We start from the raw sequence: 26,715 nt of genomic DNA on the forward strand, positions 1-26,715 counted from the left end.
GATAGCAAAACTTGCAGTGAAACAGCTCATGAATCGACTTTGACTATTATTGCTCCATGATAACACGAGACCTCATACAGCACAAGAAACCGTTTAAACTTTACAGGAACTGCAACAAGAAACCATTCGTCACCCTCCGTATTCGCCAGACCTTGCTCCAACGGACTACCATGTCTTTCGTGATTTGGACAATTTTCTGTGATAGAAAGTTTTCTTCCCAGGAGGCAATATAAACGCTTTCACACAGTTTGTAGAATCTAGGTCACCAGAGTTCTATCGCAAAGACATAAACGACATTTTTCTTCTCTCGTCTTCTCTCGTCTCATCCAACACCTAAGATCCTTTATCTAATTTAATCCGATGGCAATACATTCATCTTACTTCACATTATTCCAAAGTTAATTTTATTCCCTTCCATTTTACTTTTCGTACAACAGACTTGGCTTCGGCATTTGTTTTAAAAGATTTCGGTGGATATAAATCATAGACCGTTTATAAAACGATTTTATGACAATGATGATCTATGACAGTGTTTAATGACTCCAAATGTATTATCTATGCTCTGGTGGGACTTTTTGGCGTAAATGCGAGGAGCAAAGTTGTGTGAATTGTTTTATTTTATCTCGACTGTAATAAGAGAAAACCTTTAACGAATATAAGGTTTTAATAAGCTAAAATCTGTTAAAATTTGTTTTGGTTACATTAAAGGTCTATGCAGTAAATGCATTGACAAAAACACTAATAAAACAGATTGACAATGGCATCAACTTATGACTGATAGTTTCAAGTAAGAAGTTTACATCAGCGACAATCCGAATGGCCCTCTTCTGTAGAGTGTTAAATGGAAGTAGCTGGTATTTGAGAGCTCCGGCCCATAGGTGGGAGCAGTACTCCATGCGAGGCCGGACTTGTGCTTTATAAAGCAAAAGTCTTTGTCTAGGCGTGAAGTATCGCTTCGCTCTGTTGAGGACTCCCAGCATTTTGGACGCCAACTTGGCTTTGCCATCCAAATGACACCGAAACTGGACATCTCTTGAAATGTCGACCCTAAGTAATATCCCGATACTCGTAGGTTGTAGGGATACTCCTTGTAATTGCGGCACCATGACAAAGGGGTCCTTCTTCATAGTGAACGCGCAAACTTGTGTCTTTAACGGGTTGAATTGAACTAAGTTTGATTCACCCCACTCGGAGACACGCCTCAGAGAGTTCTCCACTTCAGACACAAGCTTAGATCGTCTCTCTTGCACCACGCTTCGAAAATGACTCTGATGGCCAATATGTCGCGCATCTCCCGTGCTATCATCTGGATAGCAATGCATACCATCATTAGATAGCATGTTATTGATATAGGTACAGGATGAAAAGCGTGGGGAAGAGCACCAAACCTTGTGGAATGCCAGCGTTAATGGTCATTATATCTGAGTAGTCACCGTCTAGAACTACCGTGATGCACCGTCCATCAAAAGTCTAGCGATCCACTTGCAGAGTCCCTCGATGATTCCGTAAGATGTTAGCTTCGACAAAAGTGCCCTATGCCAGACCCTGTTGAAGGTCTTCGCGATATCAAGGCTCACAGCGAGAGCCCTTGCTCTCCAAGGCTTCAGCCCACCTGTGAGTAAGGCATACAAGAAGATCGCTGGCTGAGCGACTGTGAGTGAAACCGTACTGTCGGTCACTGATCAGCTGACAATCCTCAAGATATCGGCTATATGAGCAATGTTTTCTTTGCCTGTACAATGAACGAATTAAAAATGATGTTTTTTTAGGTTATGAATTGCTGAATTCTGATGAAGTGATATGAATTTAGAAATAAATAAAGTTTTAAATTCCAGGGATGAACATAAATTTCTGTTTTTATTTAGCTTAATTTATAGATAATACACTTAATTATAACTGTAGCATACCTTCTTCTTCATGATATATGAAATAAATTTAACGGAAAGAAAAAAAAAATTATGGAATCTAAAAAACTTCCCAAATTTAAAGAACTTAAAGAGCAACTCTCTGCAGCTACTTTAAATGCAATCAGAGAGATGGGATTCAAAAGGATGACTGAAATACAGGCAGAGGTCCTACCATCAGCGCTGGATGGTAACGATATAGTGGCGACAGCAAAAACAGGCTCAGGAAAAACATTAGCATTTCTAATACCTGTAATCGAAGTGGTTGCTAAAAACATAGAAAAAGCTATGCACGGTAATGTTTCTTTCTTAATACTTTATTAAATGTTTACAATTTTAAGCTTGCTTCCCAGTTTGTTATGCACAACCATCTGCTCTGTAAAATACTCACACCTGATTAATTTCATTTTGATTAATTTCATGGTTTTTCATTGCTGTTCTATATACTCCCTGTTTCTGAGTGTACCCTATTTAATTGTTTTATTGAGTACTGTACATAATGTAATAATAATCAATTTGTAGTTAACACAAGGCTCCAGCTCTTGGTTTTCTTCCTTAATCATTACTAATAGCTGTGGATAATGCTAGGGATACAGCCTGATCTCTGCCTAATTACCTCAATTTTATATATGATTGATTGGATATTATAGGTGGGGCATTCACCCATCTATATTGCTCTATACCTATGCACCTATACTGTACTAGGTCTTAAGTGTTGAAACTCATAGATATTACAATATGAACTAGCCACCCTATTGATTAATTCATACTAAGAACACCCTATACATGCCTGTGCTGTGGAAAGTGTGTTCGGATTGCCTAATTTGATATCATGTGTAAACCAAAATAAAAGTTAAAAAATCTACTCTAGGTACGTTTTCCATCATAATTGCACCAACAAGGGAACTGGCAATACAAACATATTCAGTCTTACAGGAGTTGATCAATCATCATAATAAAATCACATCAACTTTAGTGATTGGTGGAGAGAGCAGAAAAAAACAGAGCTCTGATCTTGTTCAAGGCAGGTAACAAATAAAAAATTTAACTTGATATAAGAAAGAAATTATTGACAGTTTCAACTTTGAAATACTTTTTTTAATAAAGACAGACTAAAAAACAAGTAAACATCTTTTGAAATGTTACTTAGAATGTGTTGACATGTATTTAAATAATAGAAAAATTTTAGGTATGCATATTGTTGTAGCCACACCAGGTAGATTATTTGATCACATGAGAACTAAAGAGTTTGATTACAAATGTGTCAAATGTCTTGTACTGGATGAAGCTGATAAAATATTTCAATATGGTTTTGAAGAAGATCTAAAACAGATAATTAATCGGTTACCAAGTAAGTTAAATTTTTATTGATTTCCTGTAAATATTAAATACTGTAACTGTGTATCTTTACTTTATTTTACTTTTTTATTGTTTACACGTGCAGCATTTTATCTATACTTACCTACCTAACATCTGTTGCACCTAAATATAACTCTTTATTACAGGTGGGCTGGTATTCTTCTCCATTAGGCCTGAAGTGCAGTACAGATAATGTTTTTATTTCTCTAATTCTACAGAAATCACAGCCCACCTGATGTTAAGCAATTGTGGGTGCTAATAGACAACACAATTGAATGCCACCCAATATGTCTTGTAAATGTGAGGTCAGTTTCATTTGTACCTATAATTATTGTTCCAATCCAGAACGAACATCTGCCTAAGAACAAAAATTTCCTAATACTACAGAGGTTGATGTTTGCAGTAACTACTAGTTTATGTAATTCCATCTGTGTTAAAAAATAAAATGGGTACTGAAATCGCATCATTCATATTTCAGAGGATAGGCAAACAATGCTTTTCAGCGCAACACTTTCTGAGAGAACTGATGCTCTAGTGGAGTCTGCCATGAAAAAAGACAAGATACAACATATCAATACTGATCAGGATGACCTGTGTGCTACAGTGGAAGGTTTAAAACAGGGGTTAGTAAACAGTAATTTTGAGTGCAGTTAGTAGAATTCTAATAGTACATGTCTGTTGTATACTGCATATACCTCCCATTTGAGCGTTTTAAAACAAGTTTATGTGTGTACTATTGTGCCGTCCATATCTATGACAAATGAAAAACTATATCTAACATGAATAATTGTGTTTAGTAGTGATTATGTTTGGCAACATTTATATTAATATATTTTATTAAATTTGTAATGTCCTTAATTAGTTAGTTTGAGGGTCCACAAAAAAGGCTTTTTATATGAATTTTATATATAAATAATATTCATTTTTATGTTTGTAGTAAGCTTTAAAATAATTTGTTTTCTCCTTTGTAGATATGCTGTGTGTCAAACCCAGTATAGATTGTGGTGGTTACATAAGGTGCTGAAGAAAACAAAACAATTCAAAGTTATGGTATTTTTTTCGAGTTGTAAATCTGTTGTGTTCCATTACGAATTCTTTCAGAAATACTGTCAAATGAACGTTTTGTGTATCCATGTGAGTATTGGAAACATTTTTGCTACCAGTAACCAACTAACTCCCTTTTTTTTTGGGCCGCGGCCTTACCCCCTACGAGGTCCCCGCGCCTAGGGGGCCCGCGGGCGGGGTATGTGGGACTGGTCCGCGACTGCGAAACCGCGGGCCCAAGAATGTTTTCCGGACCCTACCCACTAAACATGCGGTGTCGTATGTCTCAATTGTATAGAAATTACTAAATTATAATTTTTACGGGGCTGAGTTTTTATTACATGGAGTTATTATGGAAGTAATTTGTGTCAGTGGGATATTAACACTAGCATAGTCGCATCGCTCCGTCTGTACATGCTAGGCATCTTATCTTTTAGGTTATAATGTCTTCTCTGATCAAGATAATTCGTTTTTGCCCCTTAAAGGTGCTAGCTCTCATCGTCTCTCCAATGATCAGTATCTTGGATGACAGAAAATATAAAAAAACAGTATAATTTGTTAAAATTCATTAAATGAACTTCTTACATACTTACTCTTCTTTTTATTTAAAATTATAAATTAAAATGTAGGTCACTTATAACTAATTTTGACGCAGTTTTTTTTACCATAATCATACCTTTTTGTTTGTCGTTTATTTCATTAACCGGTTATTAAAATATTCCTATTAATGTCGAAACGATTTCTGATATTCTTGATACGTTTAGCCATTGCAGTGTAATATTTGCTTTCAGGGTAAAATGAACCAAACCGATAGAACAGCAACCATCAATATATTCTATGAAACAGAAAATATAGCGTTATTCTGTACAGATGTTGCGGCAAGAGGATTGGATATACCGGCTGTAGATTGGATAGTCCAGTTCGATCCACCTGGTGATGCAAATGTTAGAGGTTTTACTTCAGTCTAAATGCAGTACCTATATCATACATAGTCATAGTCTTCTACTAGAAGCTAACTAATATACACCAATTTATATTAGATAGTTACCACCATTATGTAAAAATTGAAACGCTTTATAAAAATAGATGTGTAAGAATAGATAAGGGTGGAGCAGCTGTTGTAACTATACTTGAGACCTTAGAACTTATATCTCTAAGTGGGTGGCTCATTTACCTTAGGGATGTTTATGGGCTCCAGTAACCCCTTAACATCAGGTGGGCTGTGAGCTCGTCCACCTATCTAAGCAATACGAAAAAAAAGAAAATAAACTTAATATCTATAAAATAGGATAGAAGTAGTAATACATTTTGAACACAGCAAACAAGGCTGCTCCAAGCCAAAATAACGCGCTGAACAACACACCAGAATCCATGTTTAGGCCAGTGGGCCGCGGCGGACATCCCGTGACCACCAAATAGGTCGAGCTGCCATTTGACGTCTCTCGGAAAGTAATGAATTGGTAGTCACTGTTGCCGCAAGTCACACATTATTTTTGAGTTATGGCAATATTTACGAAACAACACCTCAACGGGGGTGGAGGCGAAAATATGCCGTGAACACGTGATGTCCCTCATGGTGTTTAGCGTGTTAAAGATTTTCAGTGTGCTTAATGCGAGTTTTTTTAACGTTCTCGGTAGCGTAAAAGTTAACTCCAAATTTGTATGGAGTAGGAACAGCGCGTCTAGCGGCAGACGTTAGGCAAAACTCACACTAAGCACACTGTTTTCAATTTGGTTAGCGGCAATTATTGTTCGCAGTATTTAAATTTATGAAATAAATTTTTAGGAATACATTCACAGAGTGGGCAGAACGGCGAGAGGTTTGGGTGCTGATGGTAATGCAGTTTTACTTCTAAGACCTGAGGAAGTGGGTTTTGTGGATTACCTGAAGGAATCTAAAATATATGTAGATAAATACGAAAGCTGGGATTCTTATTATAATTTACAAAAAAAGGTATTAAAAAAATACTAAGTACGCATGTTAAAATCTTGTATGAAGTGTGAATAATTAATGACGTTAAAAAAAACAATTTAAAGTCATAATAAAACATATGTAATTGTATAAAAAAACAGGTTGCCTTCGAATTTATAGCTAATTCGTTTTCAAAAGTTTTCAATGTAATGATTATTAACATATTTTTAAATCTAAGATCGAATCGATTTGTGGTAAACTTGCTTATTGGATCATCATCATCATTCTCCTGCCCTTCTCCCAGTCACCTCGGGTCGGCGCAACATGTTTTCTCCTTCCGTACTCCTCTATCATATACCATTTCTTTGCTCACTCCCCTCTTACACATATAGTTTTTCACACAACCTTACTTATTGGATGTGAATGTTTATTTTATTTATATTATTCTAGTTGGATACGGCAATGTCTGATTCTAATTTCGTAAACTTAGCGATTGAAGCATTTGAGGGATATGTTAGAGCGCTGGAAGTCAGAAAGCTAAAACAGATATTTAATTTGTTGACAATGGATCTAGACGTTTTAGCAAGATCTTTTGGTTTAAAAGAAAAGCCTGATGTTGATATACGTAAGTGTCTAAAATTTGTATTTATTGTTGTCTAAAATTACCATGTTAAGCTAATCAGGTGATACTATAGCCCTGCTTATCCACTGCTAACTTTATTTCTTTTAATGCTTACCTCCTTCCTTAATCACTATTGTTTGATTTAATTAAAAACTGGGTTTACGGTAGGCAGTGGCTTGGCTCTGCCCCTGGCATTGCTGAAGTCCATGGGCGACGGTAACCACTCACCATCCGGTGGGCCGTATGCTCGTTTGCCTACAAGGGCAACAAAAAAAAAACTGGGTACTCATTTAACTTAGTTGGCGGCAGAAAATCTTTTGAAATAATATCCAAATGCCCCTAAAGTTAAACTTTCTTTGTTTACACTACTTAATTCGAGATGCTATTTTGAATAATATATTTGTCATAGACTTTTAACGATTAGTATCAGGACGATTTTTTCTTTGAATCTGCTCTTCTATTCACGATTTCATCAAGATTAAAAACTATTTGGGTATGTTATTTTTAAAGTGAGCTAATGTTAATGCTCACTGTAATCTTTTTATTTATTCAATTAACTCATATATTTCATTAAAATCTCCCAGTAGGCAACGGCGGATCCAGGGGGGGTCATGACCCCCCCCCCCCCCCGTGCTAGTTCCAGGACTTGAACTAACTTGGACTAATTGAAGAACATCATGATTTATTTATTATCTATTGTTATCAAAATTAAATTATAAGTTCTTAACTTGCCCACGACTATGTGACCCCCTCCTGGCGCCAAAGCTGGATCCGCCCTTGCCAGTAGGATATTTATTTGTACGATTTATTGAATTTTTTTTTACTACACATTTACTATTTGACTGGTTATAAATTTTTTTAAATATTTTCAGGCATAGGGTTTAGTAAAAAACATCGACCAAGGAAAAGAATGGCAGCGATTTTAGCTTCCCAAAGTGACACAAAGAAAGCTAAATCATGATGCGATGGCATAAGAAGCAAATAAAACAATTTTTCAATTATTGGTGTTTTTTTATATTAATCATATATTTACTTATTTTTAAGATATTATATAATGAATATTATTTTTAATTTAGGTGTTTTCTGACTAGATGAACCTAAAGGTTACGTACAAAAACTATTGTAATTAGCTGAATTAATTAATACATTCGACAAATTATATTTCATAGGAACTTTACATTTATCTTAACTTAGTACTATGTACAGAGATTCATTCTTGTTTTGGCGAAACATTCATTTCATAAACATTGTTTCTAGATAGTTTCTCGATGCAGTCCTCATGATTATGTTGATGGTTCACCGCATATATCATAGAATCTATAGTTTCCACCGTAGCGGGACACCTATTTAATGAGAAGTACTGAACGCATCGCCACGAAGTTTTTCCATGTGTCGTAGAATGTTTCGTATATACAAAGTTCATATGCACCAATTGTTTGTGACCTTTCCTACTGTAAATGTATTTATACCGCACAGGTAACAGTTGGTTTTCACTAGATCCGTTCACGACCAATGACAGGGCACCTGCAATCAAATTTTTTTAAGAATAAATAGACCGTTTATTTTACCTATGTTCCGATTATTTATGAATGAGTTACAGTTTTTGTACTTTAATAAGTTTATTTGTCGTATTCTCTGTTCAAATAAAAGCAGGCTATTCATTCGTTAAACACGTTTATTTTAATTCAAATATGGATATAAAAAAATACATTCAGTTGCAGTAAAACACGCTTAAGTAACATCACACATTTCAATTTAATATCAATTTAATGTCTTTTAGAGTACTAAATTACAAAAAAGATCACTCAAATTTTATAGGAATGTAAATCTCATTTTTAAATCACCCAAATTATCAATCCTTAAACTCTTATAGAGATCAATTACAAATAAGTCAAATCGTGATAATAGTATAAAGCACACTGGAACATACACAGTAAAAGCTTACAATAAATAGACTAGAATATGAGCAATAAAGTGTTCATAAACGATATGGCAGTAAAACTCATGGCACTAGTCAAATGAGGAAAATTTTCAACATTTTGATTTATGAACTTTTTAAAAATATTTTTTTTCATGTAATTGGCACTTGAGAGCAGTCCTTATCACAGTGGATTACTTTTTATTGTGCAACATGATACCTTTATTACTCCTTCATTTATATGTGATATTTTGTATACTAATCCTAAAGTAAACCTAATGTAGCAAAATATGTAACTCATAAATTTTGATCTTGCCCTTTTGGTCCCAATACTGGTATTGAATCTATGATTCAAAATTTAATTCGAATTTGCCCGCAAATATCTTATAAACCTGTCTGGCCTCTTTAGAGGAATTATAGTTGCTAACAAACTCTAAACTAAGTAGCATAATAGTCTCCTTGCAACTGAGATACTTTGAGTACATCATTAAAATGTATTTCAAAACATGGTGACTTGCAAAATGGTAATTCGCAAGCTCCACACATAAAACGCGTATCCCTTCGTTTTCCAATTTTCCAACAAAGACGGCAAGATCTTTGTGGATATTTCTTTTTGCCATCCTCTTTCTGTGGTATTGTGACAAGACGATGTTCCACAGTCAAATTTCTTGGATATTCTTCACTTACACCACTTCTCAACATATTAGTCACCTTTCCATTCACTAAATTTTTAAGATCCATGAACAACGAACTTAAACCCGTATCTGAAATCACGATGGGCATTTTCAATTCAATGATAATAGATTGTAAAAAGAAACATTAAATATAAGATTCAATAATGTTGAAAATGCCATCGTGTTTTCATAGAAACCAATGCAAAAGAAAAAAGTGCCTTATGAAAACTAATAAAATGATTGCATTTTCAACACAATCTCTGTCTTATTTTATTTCATGAAACACAACCGCTGTACACAGGATTAAGTAAATTAAGTAGACACAGTCTAAATTACAAGTCCAGTTCAGTGAAACTGCTGCTAACATTTCTTTTAACTCTCAACGTAGAATTACGTTAAATCCATATTTTAATTTCTGCCAACAAATTCTGTTAATTTTAGATTTTTATGAAGTTTATACTAACTAAAAACAAAATCTTTGAAAAATGAAAATTACTCAAGATATAAGCTTTAGGCTAATTAATTAACTTAACCAAAAGTTTTAGAGCCTGGATAGTAATAATATTCGGGACACAAGATTTGGTCCAAATATACCTACTACTAGTAAGCTAGTATGCTACTCACTGATATCACTTTATACAGATTTATAGTATATCTATTTTTAGGGTAGTAGTTATATAAGAAAACTAATACAATTGTATTATATGAAGAAATGCCTATGGAATACCAGTCTAAACTATAGCCAACTGTTTATTTTTTCATGTTTTTACTTTCGTTATAGCCAACAAATAGGCTTTAAATCATGGTCTGTTCTAGCTTGTAACTTTGAAAAACTAACCCCACATATCCTAGGAATAGGTAAGAATGGGTCAACCATTTAGGTTTATTTGAAAACTACTTACTGTCTTGTGGTGATGGATAGTCTATTGGCACCGTATCTTTAGACATATCTCTGGCAACATCATAATTTTTTGGAGTTGTACAAGCTGCTGGATCAGTCACAACTATGTCTCCATCGTCACATTCAGTTTTCAATTCTAACCTATGTTCAGGTGAAAGTTGTTCCTTAATTTTTTCATTTATCTCATTATTATTCTTCTGAACATGAGTATTATAAGAAGTTGTGATATCAACTGGATTTTCATCATAAATATTTTTTATTTTATCAAAATTGTTACTATGTAACGCTGTATGGTTATGTTTATTGTAAGTTTTCTCTTTTATTTTTGGCCTCTTTTCAGAGTTAGCAACGTCAAAATAATTATTTTGTAGGTAATCTTCAGATTTCCTTTTCAAGTTACTTAGTCTTTGCAATTTTTCTATAAACTGTCTTTGTTTGAGCAGAATAAGTTCACTGTTAGTTGTTTCATCAGAATGATCATAGTTTTCTGTATTGTGTGAGTCAGTTTCTAGAATATTTTGAGCCTCCAATGTTTGTTTGGATAAATTTTGTTCCTTTTCAATCTCTTCTTCTTCAGTCTAAAATAAAGATATCGAAAAATTATAGGGAAAACCAATTACTTCTTACAGATTGTACACATGGAATATTTATTGAAATGATTTAAGGTCTGTTTGTGGAAAATCATTTAAGGTGCTATAATAGTTAATATTTGTCAAAAAAATGTTTCTCCAATGTAACTCAATAGATTGATTGTTCGTTTTATCATTCCAGTTCAAGGTATCCTTGATTTTATGTTTAGAATTCCTATATTTAAACGCAGTAAGAATAAATAAATAATTAAATTGTTATTTCTTATATGTGTGGATGAGCTCAGGGCCCACTTGGTATATGCCACCACTCACCTAGAGATATAAGTTCTAAGGTCTCAGAATAGTTACAACGGCTGCCCCACCTTTCAAACCGAAACGCATTACTGCTTCACGGCAAAAATGTGCAGGGTGGTGGTACCTACCTGTGTGGACTCACAAGATGCCCTACCACCAGTAACTAGATGGTTATTAATTGCCATTGCTATATTAATACACATTGGTGTTTACCATTACCCTAAACACTGATCATAGAACTTTTTTCACCAGTATTGAACAACAGAATGCCATTGACCACAATATCCATTATTTTTGAAACCATTCTAATGCACCTTACTTAATTGCCTAAGTAGCTGAACAAGCTGTGAGCCACACAGTGGTCACTAGTGTTCAGATTTTTAGTATCTAAGAAAAATAGATGAGATGGAATCAATGTTTTTTTTTTTTTAATTCTGATTTAACTATACCTCTTTGTTTGTTAATCCTTTGATCTGCAAAACCTCTGCTGTACCTATAAAACTAGTGAGATCTTCTCTTTTTACGCTAACTTCACCATGGTACATAAATTGTAGTAAATCTCTCATTGCTTTGTGAGTGACATCTCTTAAAACAACTAAAAAGAAAATATAATATACAAAAATTATACGAACATTAGAATGTTTTAAAATTACAAGTTGTGTTTTTTGGGCTAAAATGTTTAGGTTTTTAATGTCTCCAGAAATACTGAAAGCTATTTTATTAGCTGTATGAATCATTTTTGTATTTTCTGGTTTTTTTGTTTAGAAAAATACTCACTTATTGGATGTTGACACGGATTCATTAGGAACATTTTCTTGAAATACGGCGAACATATTGATAATATCACTTTATGGGCTTGTAGTAAATGCCCTTCAACTGCTATTGTAACATCGACGAACTCGCTGTTGCCCAATAAGCCGGCGAATCCCTTCGTTAAGTTTCCGTGAAAATTGTTCCAAGACAATGAGAACTGTTGGTCCATGTCTGACGCTTGTTACATTGCGCCTTGAAAACAAAGATGAATGACGATATAATCATGCGTTTATTGTTATAGTTACAATTGAACTAAATCAAATAATTATCTTCTTACGGTACAAAACCCGCAAGTTGACAAAATTGTAATTTAATAAATAAATATGACAGCTGGTGCGGACTGCGCGTCGCTTAGCAGTGCTGCCGGTAGTCAAACAAGAAAAAGTACTAAACTTAAAAAATGTATAGCTCAAAATAGCTGTGGTGCTGTAATGTCCCATTAATAAACAATTGTTTCTCAAATACGAATAATGGGACTGATTAGTAAATATAAAAATCGCTTTTCAATCATGCTTACAAGTGCAGAAGAGTATTAATATATAAGTAGTTACATTTCGAGCTCAAAGACCATTTTTTGAATATAAACTAAAAACTAACCTGGTCTGGTAGTATTCGGATGGTATTGTACAATAGTAATTTACAGTACCTACATTTAGAAATGAGATGTAAAGGACCTAAAATGAAATGGATACGGAGAAAATGAGGATTATCGCAAAATTACTCGAAAGTCATCGTAAATAGTAAAATATTCTAAACTATTAAATTTCTCGAAATCAGATTAAATTCTAGCTCTGGTAACTTTTATCCGTTTCTTCCATTGATAATTCGACCTTGTAGCTCATCATTGTGATTTTAGTAAATAACAAATAACAGAAATCGTTGTGGCCTAACGGATAAGAAGTCCGATGCATTCGTATCTAGCGATGCGTCGGGGTTCGAATCCCGCAGGCGGGTACCAATTTTTCTAATGAAATACGTACTTAACAAATGTTCACGATTTACTTCCACGGTGAAGGAATAACATCGTGTAATAAAAATCAAACCCGCAAAATTATAATTTGCGTAATCACTTGTGGTAGGACCTCTTGTGAGTCCGCACGGGTAGGTATTTCTGCCGTGAAGCAGTAATGCGTTTCGGTTTAAAGGGTGGGGCAGCCGTTGTAACTATACTGAGACCTTAGAACTTATTACTCAGGGTGTGTGGCGCATTTACGTTGTAGATGTCTATGGGTTCAAGTAACCACTTAACACCAGGTGAGATGTGAGCTTGTCCAAACATCTAGGCAATAAAAAAAATAAAAAAAAGTGGTTTGCAATTCCAAACTGTTGATTCAATTGACGCCAATTCAGCGAAGCGCTACTCTTGCTAGGGCCAGTGTTAGCAATTCTTTCAGGTTAAGCCCGTGAGCTCACCTACCAGTCCAGGCTTTTTCAATTATTCATGTTACAGGCTTCTTCTCCAGTAGTGTAATAGCGATCAGAGACAGAAGCCCTATAAATCCCACAATATGAAGTCACTGACTTTGAGTCAAACTGACCGCTATCCTAACCTTGAAATTACAACTTACAATTAGGTACTGTGCTGCAGAAACAAGAAAGTGGTTGTTAACCATGCGGGCTTGTAACATGATCTATCCTAATTCCTACCATCTGTGTGAATAACGCTTAAATTATTTCATGATCTAGTGTGAAATCTATTTGCTTTTAGTGCAATATAACGATATACTATAATAGTAACAGCAAAGTCACGCATCAGATAGGATTGTATCACTATATAACGGAATTTATTTTGTGGTAAAAAACAAAAGTCGACTTCTTTATTAAGAATTAGATTATTTAATTTAACTTTAAACACCTTATCATTTATGTATATAAATTGTATATTTCAACATTGTTCAACTGTACAAAATATCCTAAAAAGTGTGTTCAAGGAATCTTCATTAAATTAAATATTACCATTTTTATATAGGTATAGATGTGTGAGCAAACTCGACTCATTCTGTTTCATACGTACATAGTGAGTACAATTTAGTAGGCCGTTAGCTTGCTTGTTCCTCCATCTACGCTGTGAATAATTAAAAACCACTTTGAGACCTGAGATCGAAATTGCAATTGTATTACATAACGGCGGTTCAGAACCGGAATGCACGACTGCTTCGCGGCAGAAATACCTGCTCGTATACTTACTATACGCCCAATAAATACCTGATACCAGTAAATACGTCAATTTACAAATGAAGCGGGCTTTATTTTATTGCTTGACATTATTCCTTCATCGTGGAAGTCGTCGGCGAAAACGTCTAATTTGCATAATATTAATATAGAACAATTATTGTCTCTTGCACTCTTTACAGGCTTACTCGATGTATGTCTTACGCTTTGGTCTCTGTAGCAATGGCGGATCCAGGGGGGGGGTCATGGGGGTCATGACCACCCCCTGAGCTGGTTCCAGGACTTAGGTGAACCACTAATTGAATATAATGACTTAATTTATATATTTTGTCACCATACAGATTTTATGTAACTACATACCTTCAATATTTAATTAATTTAATATAATATAATAACTTTGTATAATGGCAAACGTTTGGGAACGAACGCATCTAAATTTGACTATGTGACCCCCTCCTGGCGCCAAAGCTGGATCCGCCCTTGCTCTGTAGAATAAATTTCGCGTTCAAGCTTTTGTTGTGCTTGTTTATGCTAGGTAGTTCATGGCTTTGGCATCACGAGGAGAGGATCACGAGATGTAGTTTTCTGGTTTTGTTTATTAATAGAGAGAGACAACCAGTACTATTATTCAATAAATAAATTTTATATACATACTTTAACGAGTGTCTTCTCATCTTCATCACGGTTTTCGATTCAGAGTTTAGACGCCTGTGACGCCGCTTCGTTGAGATTCAATAAATTCTCTTTGAAGGCGTAGGAATTCCAAAGATGGTTCACTAATAACATAATTTTAAATTTGGAACTCATAGAACCAATTCAAATTCCCGCTTCTGTACGTGCAATACGCAACGTTATCTAAAAGTAATTAAAATCAAACTCAAATAAATCTAAGATTCGTTTATTTTTTTCGCTATCAAATACCATATTCGAACTTTCAATTAACACTGTGAAGTTATTGACGTCGTATTTCGTCGGCAAAAAACCACTGGAAAATAATTTTGGCCACTTGGAGCATCAATCAGGTGAGGCATGATTTTTATTATAGTATTCTTTGATTTAAGCCAAAAAGTATCAAAAAGTACCACCACATTGCTTTTAACTATTTTCTAACTTTTTTTTGAACTATATACCACCGCCGAGTGGGCGAAAATTTTTGATTGATATTTTTTCTTGTAAGGGTGAGCGAAAACAACTGTGACAAATTTTTTGTATGAATAGCTACTAAATAATTATAAAAAAGGTGGAAAAACAAAGGAAAACCAGGAGACGATGTTGTCGAAGTGTATTGTCTGTCAATGTTTTTGAAGTGAAAACTTCTTTAGAATCGTTGTGATTTCAAACCGGATGCAACGGAAAAAACGACAGGTAGGAGACACAAATACAAAAATGTGTAGGATGAAGCCAGCAAAGAATGAGACAGAAATATACATACTATTTATTTAATACAGCGCCATCTGTGAGATTTTTTAATACTAACGTGTGTATGAAAGCTCTTGTAGTGAATTTTAATTTAGGATTATACGTGAAATTAAAATATCAATTCACAGAGGGCGCTACCTTACAATTATTTACTAATGACAAAATTTTACATATACTTGAGACGTTTAGGATAATTGTATTTTAATTTTGGAAGGTTTCACTTCTACCACGTGTGAATTGCACACATGTTTTCTTTTTTTTTATAATAACATAGTTCTGTATTATTAATTTATAGGTATATATATTTTCGGCATTGAACTATGAGCCACTTGATATTGATAGAACTGGTTATCGAAGTTCATCGACATAGCAATGTAATAGTGTTCAACATAAGATATTAGGCCGAAGCCTCGAATATATCGTGGGAAATCCTCGTGGCCTAAATGATAAGACGTCCGGTGCATTCATCTCTTGCGATGCAACGGTGTTAGAATCCCGCAGGCAAGAACTAATTTTTCTAATGAAATACGTACTTTTTTTTTATTGCCCTTGTAGACAGACGAGCATACGGCCCATCTGATGGTGAGTGGTTACCGTCGCCCATGGACTTCAGCAATGCCAGGGGCAGAGCCAAGCTGCTGTCTACCGCTAACCTGCCTAACAAATGTTCAAAGATTGACTTCCAAGGTGAAGGAATAACATAGTGTAATAATAATGAACCCGCAAAATTATAATTTACGTAATTACTGGTGGTAGAATGTTTTGTGAGTCCGCACGGGTAAGTACCACCACCCTGTCTATTTCTGTCGTGAAGCAGTAATGCGTTTCGGTTAGAAGGGTAAGGTAGCCGTTGTACTGTAGAAACTGAGACCTTAGAACTCATATCTTAAGGTAAGTCGCAGCATTTACGTTGTACATGTCTATGGGCTCTGGTAACCACTTAGCATCAATCAGGTGGGCCGTCCATCCATGTAAGCAATAAAAAAAAGGATATGTTAGTAGTGAATATTTAAGAAAATTCACGAATGTTTCAAATTTATTCCAATGTAAGTACACAGTATATAGCACTTGATTATTAGCGTGACATTTATCAACATTATTGGAACGAGCGTGAAAGCCACGCTTCTCGTAAATGTATCGATTTAATGTCACTCACAGTGGTGAGGGGGCGCAGCACCCGCTTTTACATCTCAGGACCTGTCTACAGAAGTCATTTGAGCAACGCACTTTACTTTGTTTATTTCGTAAATTTTATATGTATCTACAATAGGCTTATACTACGATGTCGGTCGATTTGCTTTTTCAGTAATTTACATATCTATTTTTGTCGAGTTGGAAAAGAGCGTTAAGCTAAGTGCTTTCTCATTGGTATTGAAACATAATTTTTTTTGTCTAATTATTTAACTATGATGTATTAACTTGGATGAGAATTTCTATAAATTTAAGGTTTTTACAAAAGCTGGTAGTTATCTAACAGAGGATAATTATGAGGTTAAAAACAAGAACAACAATTTTATTAGTGAAATGTTCTGTGATAAAATCAAATTAAGATTACTGTATGTCATTCCTAAAAATTAAAAAAATGAATTATTTTCAAAATAATAAACAGTTTTGCACAATCAGTTTACGAGTATAACTAATCTATCATTTTGCTAGTTCAGACACTTGAAGGTTTAAGAGCCAATTAATTAAGTTAGCAGAAGCATAGTCACCCTATTTTCTGAGATAGCCCAACCATGACTTCGCACTTTTAATTTTCTTGTGTCACGGGTTGTAGCGATAAAGCTATCCTTGCTTCTTACCCATTTTCCCACTAAAGGAAAGTACGCGATGAATGGGTCTCTCTTATTAAAAGTAGAAAAGTTTCGTTAAGACAAAGTTCCCCTATTGTACTGTTAACACGGTAATAATAAAATTCTTCGAGAATTTTTAGCGTCACATTCGCAACGTTCGAAGTGAGTATTCATAATTCGGAATTGCTCGGTTATAAAATTTATCAAGTATTAAATAATTGCCTTAACAATAAGTATGTTATTAAAACTACTAAAGTACAATCTTTTTTTTTTTTGGTCAGGAGGAAATCGCCAGACTACCACCCTGCACTGGGGATGGCGGGCGGGGTATGTCCGAGTCGAACCGACTAAAACCTCCTGTCGCTCAACAACCCACGTCCGAGCCTCTCATGAGACAGAACTCATGAAAAGGCAAAGGGGGGAGAGTGAAGCGTTTAGTGCGGAGCACATCTCTCCTATCACCCTCACCCTCGGAATGCCGGACCGGCGGTCGTCGGCGCCACGACCACCAGCCCTCTCGGTCGGCAGGCTGTCCGAAGCCCGCCTAGATGGCGCCGGTTAGAGTTAGTTATCCTACGGAATACCCCGCTGGGCTAGAACCAGCGTGGGTCGAGGATAGCCGGCCTTCCATCACCCGGATGCTCTTGCGTAAAACGCGTGCAGAACAGCTTGCAAAAGTAAAATCTAGCACTTTTTTATTGTCAGTATATTATTTCCGACGTTTTTAATACTTTATGGTATCCGTGGTTACATACGACTAGAACTGAAAAAAACGAGAATTGTAGCACTAGAACTAGAAATGCAAGATTATATCGTAAAAATTTAATTCCTTACGATCGTGAAAACCGAAGGAAATACTAAGCAGTATGTATATACTTGAATTTCAGCTGGGGTTTTTTCAGATAAATGTAGTGGTTAAAGAAAGGCCTGGAAGACGTTTCCGAATAATATCGGTGTAATACTGTAGTAAATGTAATAGGTATAGAAGCAGGACGGTCTCGGACCGACGGCGCGGTCACTCGGTTCTGGGCTGCCATTGACAGGTAATCGATGCGGTTTGCTAGTTTATTTGGCTATCGGTTCCGTTCCCAGCATGTGTATCTACTCGTTATAATCGGTATACGCCCGGCTTAATACGGTTATGAATCAGAGCGTACTTCGATTACCTACATAGAATTTTTCCAAATAGAAAAAGTAAACTATGTTTTTGTTCGTTGTTTCATAGATGCGACTTTAAATGTTTTAAGTAAAGAAGTATTTCGTTTCTTTGTTCACATAAATCTAATTTGCTTTTCGCTAAGACGAGAATTAATTTTTTTTCAGAACAATAATTATCACGCGTTATTAAGATTGATTTATTAAGATTTTATTTTATTCTTTTTTAGATTTTAAGTGTCGATTCACGTTCGGAATTACTGTCTTTGATCAAGATATTTTGCATTCAGAGTCTGGGTGTGCATTATAATGAATTTTTTTTATAGCGTTTTATTATGAGTTCACACGAGTAGTTTCCACCATAGCTTTTTTTTCTGCCGTACAACAATTATGCTTTCTGTTTTGAAGGGTACAATAGTGATTACGTTATTACAATTCAATTGGGACTTCTACCGCTGCGGTAATCTCCCAACACCAAGCTTCTCGCGAGCTCCTGTGTTGAATTAAAGCTATAGGATATTTTTATTTCAAAATACATAAAAAACGAAAAATCACGAATTCGCATTAAATCTAAATCAAACTGGAAGTATTTGGAAACTCGGAAGTGAGAGAGAACGTGCCTCTCAGAAGGTCTTGGAAGTTGCCGCCGCGTGATTGGACTCATTGTGAACCTTCTATAGACTATCTCAGGACCGTTCCGAATGTTCCATGCTTCATTCCGCGTCTCCGGATGTGGGTCTGATCAATTCAAGAACGTTTTGAAACAGTGCAGTTGAATACAACCGTAGTATTGTATATCAAATAGTAATCAATTTAAGGTGAATTAATTTAATTATTTTCTATTAAGCATTTATAAAACTACTTTGTTATAAATTTTGTTCTAATTTACATTTATGAATACTTATTATTTTGATACCTACCTTTGCGGCCAATCTTGTTATCGGCGCGCAAATTATTATTTTATCGGTCGAATTTTTGTTACTAATATTCAGACGTTAACTGCTGAAATCTTCTATCTAGGTTTTTTTTTCAATTAACTAGCGACAAGGCTGTCAAAAACTGTAATTACATCCACAATAACAGAAAGAAGTTCGATCATGCCGCCGGCTGCTAACCGTTTACCAATATCTCAGTTGAATGGACCTCAATTAAGCCTTCCCGACTGACCTAGAATAAATCTTTCTCCCTAAAAATTTAATCCCTTACAATAATACTGATGACAGTAATTCAGATGTAGATTATTCTGCCTTGGATGGATCTTTATTTTATTTAACGCAATTCGGCGAACAGTTCGTATGCATACGGATCGGATTTAGAAAGCTAAGAAATTAAAGTTTTTGTACAAATAGTGTTAATGAGAATAGTACGATAATAAATAAGCGTAATAAGTTAGAGCATGTTTAATAAATAAATACATTTTCAAAAAACAAACCGGAAATTGTCGAGAAAAGACCAAATAACAAAATCGTCCGGTTTTGTATTGTAATACAAAGGCTGTATGTCTTTAGTGTTTTCAATGGTCGTCATCAACGTCTAGTGGCTTTTTGTCTTTATATTGGTCGTTTTGTTAGTTATTTGGGAAAGATCCAAAGAGACAATGGCCGGCTTTTACGGAAATGACTGGGAAACGGTTTTTACTAGTAACGTATTGTTGACCAACCGGACAATAACTTGAATAGGCAACTAGTACTTCCGATTTCAAAATAATTTGTTTTAGCCGCTCGTTTTATTTTAAATAATTTATAAGTGTTGACATTAACCAATGCCATTTTGTCTCGAGAGAGCTCACGGGAAATTAAAAAAAAATCTTGTATTTTCTGCAGATTTGCTAAAAGCTTTTCTAGGAAGACTATTATCGTTTGATAAGGTATTTATTAGAAAAGGCTATGTGGTGTCAGCCTAGAATAGCACGATCCCAACCCAAATCGTTTTTTTTTTTTTTTTTTTTTTATGATTGAGATATTACTGGTGGCCCGGAGGCCTTTCCAGCTTCACCAGGACAGGTGGGCGAGCAAAGGCTCAGCCAAGACGGGTGGGATTTGCTAACAACTGCCCGAGCGCCTCCGAAGGAGACCTAACAACTCAAGAGCAGTTGCTTCGCGAATGAATCTACTACCGGATCGGAATCGCGACCCACTGAGAAGATCCGGCGAGAAACTCAGCGGGCTGATGCATGGGTTAGGCTGCACGTCGACCTCTTTGTCGAGTTCGACGAGTACGGTTACCGGGGCTCCTCAGCCTGCTCCTAGTGTTAGAGCTGAAGGTATCTAATGCAAGAGTTATTGGATCTGATGGATCCGTAAGGACGTGTCTAGGGCGACGACGGTGACTTGCTCCTGCGTGATCAGGATTCGGGGAGTAGTCAGCGGCGGCAACGATAAGGCGATTATCATGACGCATAGCCTTATCGAAGTAACGTTCCGACACTGACTTCATGTGTTTGCGGATCGATTCGAGGCCCAGGTCGTCGTGTAGGTCGACGTTCCTCACGAACCACGGAGCCCCGACGGCTAACCTGCAAAAGCGGGATTGTAGGGATTGGAGGGTGTCTATGTGTGTGCGGGCCGCGTGAGCGAACACCACACTCGCGTAAGTCATGACGGGCCTTATGCAAGTTTTGTAAAGTGTCACCTTGTTCCGAAGGGACATTTTACTCCGCTTACAGATCATGGGATAGAGTCTGCCGAGAATAAATGCGGCACGATCGCGGACTGTTTTTATATGCGGGCGGAATGTCATGGATGCATCCAGGGTGACTCCCAGGTACTTGACCTTCCTAGCCCAAGGTATAGGTAGGCCGAAGAGGGTGATCGGGGGTGTGATATTTCTCCTCCTAATGCGGGAGGAAATAAGCGGTGAGTTTCCCCTTTGAAATAACACTGCTGTGCTTTTCGCTGGGTTGATGTCTATGCGCCATTTTCGGAACCACTGTCCGAGGGTTAACGCTGCATTCTGGAGCTTACTCGCGATTAGGGACTTGTTTCTACTTGAGTAGTAAACGGTTGTGTCGTCAGCGAATAAGGCTAGCTGGGTCGGCGGCGACCGGGGAATATCGTTAATAAATAAACTAAATAGGAGCGGAGAGAGAACGGAGCCTTGCGGGACTCCAGCCGTGAGTGGTCGCGGGGAGGAGCGGGTTCCCTCTACTCGATATCGAAAAGAGCGGTTAGACAAGAAGTCTCGTATGATGAGCACGAGACTGTCCGGTACGCCCATGTTGAAAAGTTTGAAAATCAAACCGTTGTGCCAGACTTTGTCGAACGCTTTTGCGACGTCGAAGAAGAGGGCTCCCGTGTAGATCGGTTTTGGTCGGTTAAGTCCTACAAGAATGTGCTCCGTGAGGCGGTGCACCTGTTGTACGCATGAGTGATTTGCACGGAATCCGAATTGTTCATCGATGAGAATGCCCTTTGCTGAGACGAAGTCTTTGAGGCGTTTGTAGAGCAGACGCTCATACAGTTTGCCCAGAGACATGAGGAGGCTAATCGGGCGGTAACTCGTCGGATTATTTTTTGGTTTACCGGGTTTATGTATGCCGATAACGTCCGCTTCTTTCCACACCGCGGGAAAGATACAGTTCGCCATAGCGGCATTGAAAATAGATGCCAACATCACGATGAGTTGGATGGGTAGAAGTTTAATAACGCGGTTAGATATACCGTCGGAACCGGGAGCCTTGCGAGGACGTAGGTCTTTGATCAGGTCTTTAACTTCCATTGGGGTGACGGGTGGTAACGCATCCGAGGGTGGCAAGGAGGCTCTGCGTTCTACCTCACTGTCTACTAATTCTACATGAACAGGGTCCACGGATTGAGTGCTGGGCGTGCACTGGGTTTGCAATGTATCGGCCAGCAGCTCTGCTTTTTCGTCATCATCGAACGCCGCGAGTCGGCCTGAGGGGCCTACGAGGGGGGGCATAGTTACTACCGTATCCGATTTGAGAGTACGAGCTAAGCGGTAGTAAGACCTTTGGGAGGGCGCGAGTCCTTCTAAGAAATCAGACCATCTGGCATCTCGGACTTCGGCGATGCGAGACTTTACGTCGCGTTGTAGGGCACGCATTCGAATACGATTTTCCGCGGTAGGATACCTGTCGTAGGCGCGTATCGAGGCGTTCTTAGCTCTAAGGAGTTCCCTAATATCGTCGGACAATTTGAAGCGGTGAAGGAAGTCCTCCGCTACAACTTGTTTCGATGACCTATCTAATGTCGAGGTGATGTGTGACGTTAAGATGTCTATGGCTTCAGCGGTATCCTGAGGAGACGGGGTAGAGTCCGGGCTAAACGGGAGCGATGGTGGATCAGATTCAGCCAGGCTGATGTCCAGCGTGTGCCAATCCACCACAGTCCTCGTGACGGGAACGGAATCGGGAGAGCGACCGAGCTTCATAACGACGGGACGGTGGTCTGAATCTAACTCTGAAACTACTTCGATCGAGTGTAAGCGCAGAGTTACGTTTTTTAATAACGCTATGTCGAGTATATCCGGCCGATGCGCGATATTTAGCGGGTAGTGAGTCGGGGTTAGCGGAGCGATGATATCGAAGGCGAGATCATCGACTAACGCGTCGAGCCGCCTGCCATTAGGGGTTGTGGTGTGAGAGTTCCACCTGATGTGTTTACAATTTAGGTCGCCCGCCAGAATGACAGAGCTTCCCATGCTGAGCAGCGCCTCGATATCACTGCTTAGAACAATCTTATCCGGTGGAAGATAAACGGACGCGATAACGATCGGCGCGTGTCCCGTCAGTGAGATTCGGCACACTGATGCTTCGATGTTAACGAGCGCGGGGGGATCGAGCGGGATGCAGTGCAAGGCTCTTCTGTAGTAGATGACGGTACCACCACCACGAGCAGTGAGCCTGTCGTTCCTAACCATGTTATAGTTCGCGATTTTAGGGTCGCGGCGCGCGGGCTTAAGTAGAGTCTCCTGTACTAAAAATATGTCAATTTGATGGTCACGCAAAAAATCACAAACCTGATCACGTTGATTTGCGAGACCGTATGCGTTAAAAAATCCTATCGTTACGGATAGGGGTTTCAACCTACTTTTGTACGCCATTGATTACCGGCGGAGTGAGGGGAGGACGTACGTATTTAACGACGCGTATACGTCGGCGTATTCTTGCACAACGGCGATGAAGTGCTGTGCAGTGGAGGCGGCGCGGATGGCGTCACCTAAAGCGTTAACGCGCTCAAAGTTAATCGATTGAAAGAAGTCGATCGCTAGAGCGAGATTGTCGGACGCTGTCGGAGGGCAATTCGCGGGGGAGGGGCGTATCGCGGGGGCGGGACGAGTCGCGGGGGCGGGACGAATCGCGGAGGAGGGAGTTGTAGCCGTGTTCGTGTACGGCAGCGGTTTCACCCAGGCCGAACCACTGGGCACCGGCGCCGGAACGAACGCTGGCTTAGCCTGCGACACAGAGGGTGCCGAGGCTTTGATGTCTGGGTGAGAAGCTCGGAGGCGGTTTTGGCGGGCGACGCGGCGATTTATTTTCGGGGCTCGGGGGCATCCGCGGTAATTTGCGGGGTGACCCTGTGTTCGACACAGGACGCAGCTAGGCGGTTCCGTCGCGGTTTTTTGATCGCGAGTGCATAGGGCCGTAGCGTGATCGCCTAAACACTTGACGCATCGGGGGCGCGCGTGACAGTTACGGGAAGAGTGCCCGTACAGTTGACAGTTATGGCACTGGCTAGGAGTGCCTTTTTTATGGGGGGCTTCGACGGCGATACCGGAGAGCCTACAGACGGTCCGTATGTTAAAAATTTGCTTACCCTCGGGGGTAGGCTGGAGGGCGACTAGAACCATATTATATGGCTCCCTACCGCGGCCGGTGTGCATGCGGTGCACTGAATTTACTGGTAGGCCTTGTTCCAGAAGGTCGGCCTTGACGAGTTCGGCATCCAACTCTTTAGGGATGCCACGTATGACGGCACGAAGTTCGCGCTCCTCCTGGAGCGTATACGTATGGAAACTTATACGCTCCTTACGGAGGTAATAAGAGAGGGCCCTATGGTCGTCGGGTGTTTGAACCTTAATTTGAATGCCGTTCGCGAGGTTACGGGCATTCGTGAAATTAATATTTTTGGCCTTAAGGGCCAGGGAAACTCGTTCCCAGGCTGCCTTCTCTTGAAGGATTACCGGGGGAGGGGTTTGGATTTTCTTTTGTACTACCGGACGCGGCGACGGTGTAGCACGGGCAGGGGGAGCAACGGGGGTCGGTGGACGGAGGCGCGACGCGTTCGTGGCTCTGCTTACTTTGGCGGCCGCGGGAGCTCGGGCTTCCGCAGCGCGCCTCTTACCTTTTTGGACTACTGTGAATCCATCAGTCGAGGGGGCGGGGGAAGGATCGACCTCCATGTCCGACTCCGAGTCGGATGAAGAGGAGGACGCGGGCGACTCGCAGGCGGGCGTTTTAGAGGGCGCGGGGTTGACGGTCGCGACGGAGGCCACGGACAATCGCTCGGGGGCAGAGGACGGCGCGGGCGCGACGGAGGCCGCGGATGAACGCGTGGACGCGACGTGTGCTGCGGATGAGTGCAGGGCTGGAACCGAGACCGCAGCGATCGACGCGGGAGCTTTGCTCGCGAGTATTGGAGACACGGGAGCGGCGGGCGCGACGGAGACCGCTTCTGAGTTCGCGGCGTGATTGGCCTTAAATTCAAAAAATTCGGCCGATAATGTCGGGTACCTCAGACGGAGGAATTCCGCGAACAGATCGATCGTGGAGTCCATTGTAACTATCACGTGCCCAGGGGGGGCTACCCCGGGACTTTAAACACACTCGCCTTACGGCGAGGCCCCAATATTGTAATAATCACGATTAATTACGGCACACAACCGTCCGCTTACAAACGGGCCACTAAGTTGCCGAACGAATTCCAGGAATTTAGGGGTCCGCCCGTTCACAAACGGCGGTGCGACGCAATTAGCACAGGTAGTAACTTCCGAGAAAACACTTGGACGCCAGATGTGCCACGAACCGAGGTCGGGCGATCGAACGAACAATGAGCACGTCAGCACGCGGCGAGTGCTTGGATCGGAATCGCCCAAATCGTGAAAGGCTTCGAAAACACACACAAAAAACTAACCATACCAGCATACAACATACCAATTTACCTTTTACCATACTTTTCTGTTGGGGCGTATTGTTAGCTCGCACGGGTAGATCCTGGCTATTTTATGCACCTACTCAAGCGTTCCAACTTTCAGATTGTCTGCTATACAATTTAGACTTCGATTCTATATCTTAAAATGGGATGCCGTTAACATTTATTCTGTAGGGTTTATGAGCTCCTTCATCCGCCAGGCTAATTGTGACGTCGTCTGAAAATCTATGATAGAGATGAAAGAACTCATGTTCATTACGATGCTAACGTTGAATAGACAAATAAGTATTGTCTATTTATTTGGTGTTTAAACATCTTCTGTGAAACCGTTGATATGACTACCGCTTGACGACAATATAATATCATACAACAAATCTGGATCGAAAATGTGATCCAGTAGCGATTTTTGCAATACATGTAATATGACACTATTATAAATCTTCTTGAGAGCGGAGTCCATGATCTCGTGCGACACGGAAGGACTTCAGTAGTTACCTTTCCTTAAGTTGCGATTTCAAAAAATTTAAACTTTATAGAACGACAAGTAAGCACGACATCCACTAAAATATACTAGGGTGAATAGAAAAATGAGTGAGTTACACTGCTTTAATATTATATACTAATTTTATCATGTGGAAGTTTATTTGTTTGGATGTTTGATACTCAATTAGCCAAAAATGACGAAACGGATTTTGAAAACATTTCGCACAAATATACTTTATAACCTTTTTTTTTTTTTTTTTTTTTTTATTGCTTAGATGTGTGGACGAGCTCACAGCCCACCTGATGTTAAGTGATTACTGGAGCCCATAGACATCTACAACGTAAATGCGCCACACACCTTGAGATATAGTTCTAAGGTCTCAGTATAGTCACAACGGCTGCCCCACCCTTCAAACCGAAACGCATTACTGCTTCACGGCAGAAATAGGCGGGGCGGTGGTACCTACCCGTGCGGACTCATAAGAGGTCCTACCACCAGTAATAAAACCTTGATTAGCACATACGATGCTTTCATTATAGTAAATGACATGAT

The 26,715-nt window shown here is 38.9% G+C and overlaps 2 protein-coding genes across 8 annotated transcripts; one reads left to right on the forward strand and one right to left on the reverse strand.

The window, feature by feature from the left end:
* Positions 1-617: 617 nt before the first annotated feature.
* LOC101746537 (probable ATP-dependent RNA helicase pitchoune) lies at positions 618-7,842 on the forward strand. Of its 4 annotated transcripts, none has more exons than XM_038011427.2 (9): positions 618-2,199; positions 2,776-2,928; positions 3,094-3,255; positions 3,742-3,886; positions 4,235-4,397; positions 5,099-5,251; positions 6,094-6,261; positions 6,670-6,844; positions 7,714-7,842. In XM_038011427.2, the coding sequence occupies exons 1-9, from the start codon at positions 1,959-1,961 to the stop codon at positions 7,800-7,802; spliced, it is 1,449 nt and encodes a 482-aa protein (XP_037867355.1). In that variant the 5' UTR covers positions 618-1,958; the 3' UTR covers positions 7,803-7,842. The 4 variants fall into 4 exon arrangements, with proteins under 4 accessions (XP_037867355.1, XP_037867356.1, XP_037867360.1 ...); XM_038011428.2 differs by having other exon boundaries at positions 3,112-3,255; XM_038011432.1 differs by lacking the exon at positions 618-2,199 and having other exon boundaries at positions 2,792-2,932; positions 3,112-3,255.
* Positions 7,832-12,457, reverse strand: LOC101735938 (zinc finger and BTB domain-containing protein 11). Of its 4 annotated transcripts, none has more exons than XM_062669091.1 (5): positions 12,309-12,457; positions 11,996-12,223; positions 11,668-11,813; positions 10,336-10,912; positions 7,832-8,365 (listed from the first exon to the last, which is right to left on the reverse strand). In XM_062669091.1, exons 2-5 carry the CDS (start codon positions 12,198-12,200, stop codon positions 8,052-8,054), a joined length of 1,242 nt encoding a protein of 413 aa, XP_062525075.1. In that variant the 5' UTR covers positions 12,201-12,223; positions 12,309-12,457; the 3' UTR covers positions 7,832-8,051. The 4 variants fall into 4 exon arrangements, with proteins under 4 accessions (XP_062525075.1, XP_012549682.1, XP_021206507.2 ...); XM_012694228.4 differs by having other exon boundaries at positions 7,832-9,523; XM_021350832.3 differs by having other exon boundaries at positions 11,996-12,405.
* Positions 12,458-26,715: the final 14,258 nt, after the last annotated feature.

Source organism: Bombyx mori, chromosome 6, assembly GCF_030269925.1.
Source record: "Bombyx mori chromosome 6, ASM3026992v2".
Lineage (NCBI taxonomy): Eukaryota > Metazoa > Arthropoda > Insecta > Lepidoptera > Bombycidae > Bombyx > Bombyx mori.

Excerpts from the sequence above, each read along its gene's own strand:
- LOC101735938 (XM_012694228.4), bottom strand. The coding sequence starts at position 12,200 with ATGGACCAACAGTTCTCATTGTCTTGGAACAATTTTCACGGAAACTTA. Across the intron at positions 11,814-11,995 it reads TCCGTGTCAACATCCAATAA|TTGTTTTAAGAGATGTCACT; the intron begins GTGAGTATTTTT and ends TTTTCTTTTTAG. Across the intron at positions 10,913-11,667 it reads AAGGATTAACAAACAAAGAG|ACTGAAGAAGAAGAGATTGA; the intron begins GTATAGTTAAAT and ends TCTTTATTTTAG.
- LOC101746537 (XM_038011427.2), top strand. The coding sequence starts at position 1,959 with ATGGAATCTAAAAAACTTCCCAAATTTAAAGAACTTAAAGAGCAACTC. Across the intron at positions 2,200-2,775 it reads CATAGAAAAAGCTATGCACG|GTACGTTTTCCATCATAATT; the intron begins GTAATGTTTCTT and ends AATCTACTCTAG. Across the intron at positions 3,256-3,741 it reads GATAATTAATCGGTTACCAA|AGGATAGGCAAACAATGCTT; the intron begins GTAAGTTAAATT and ends TTCATATTTCAG.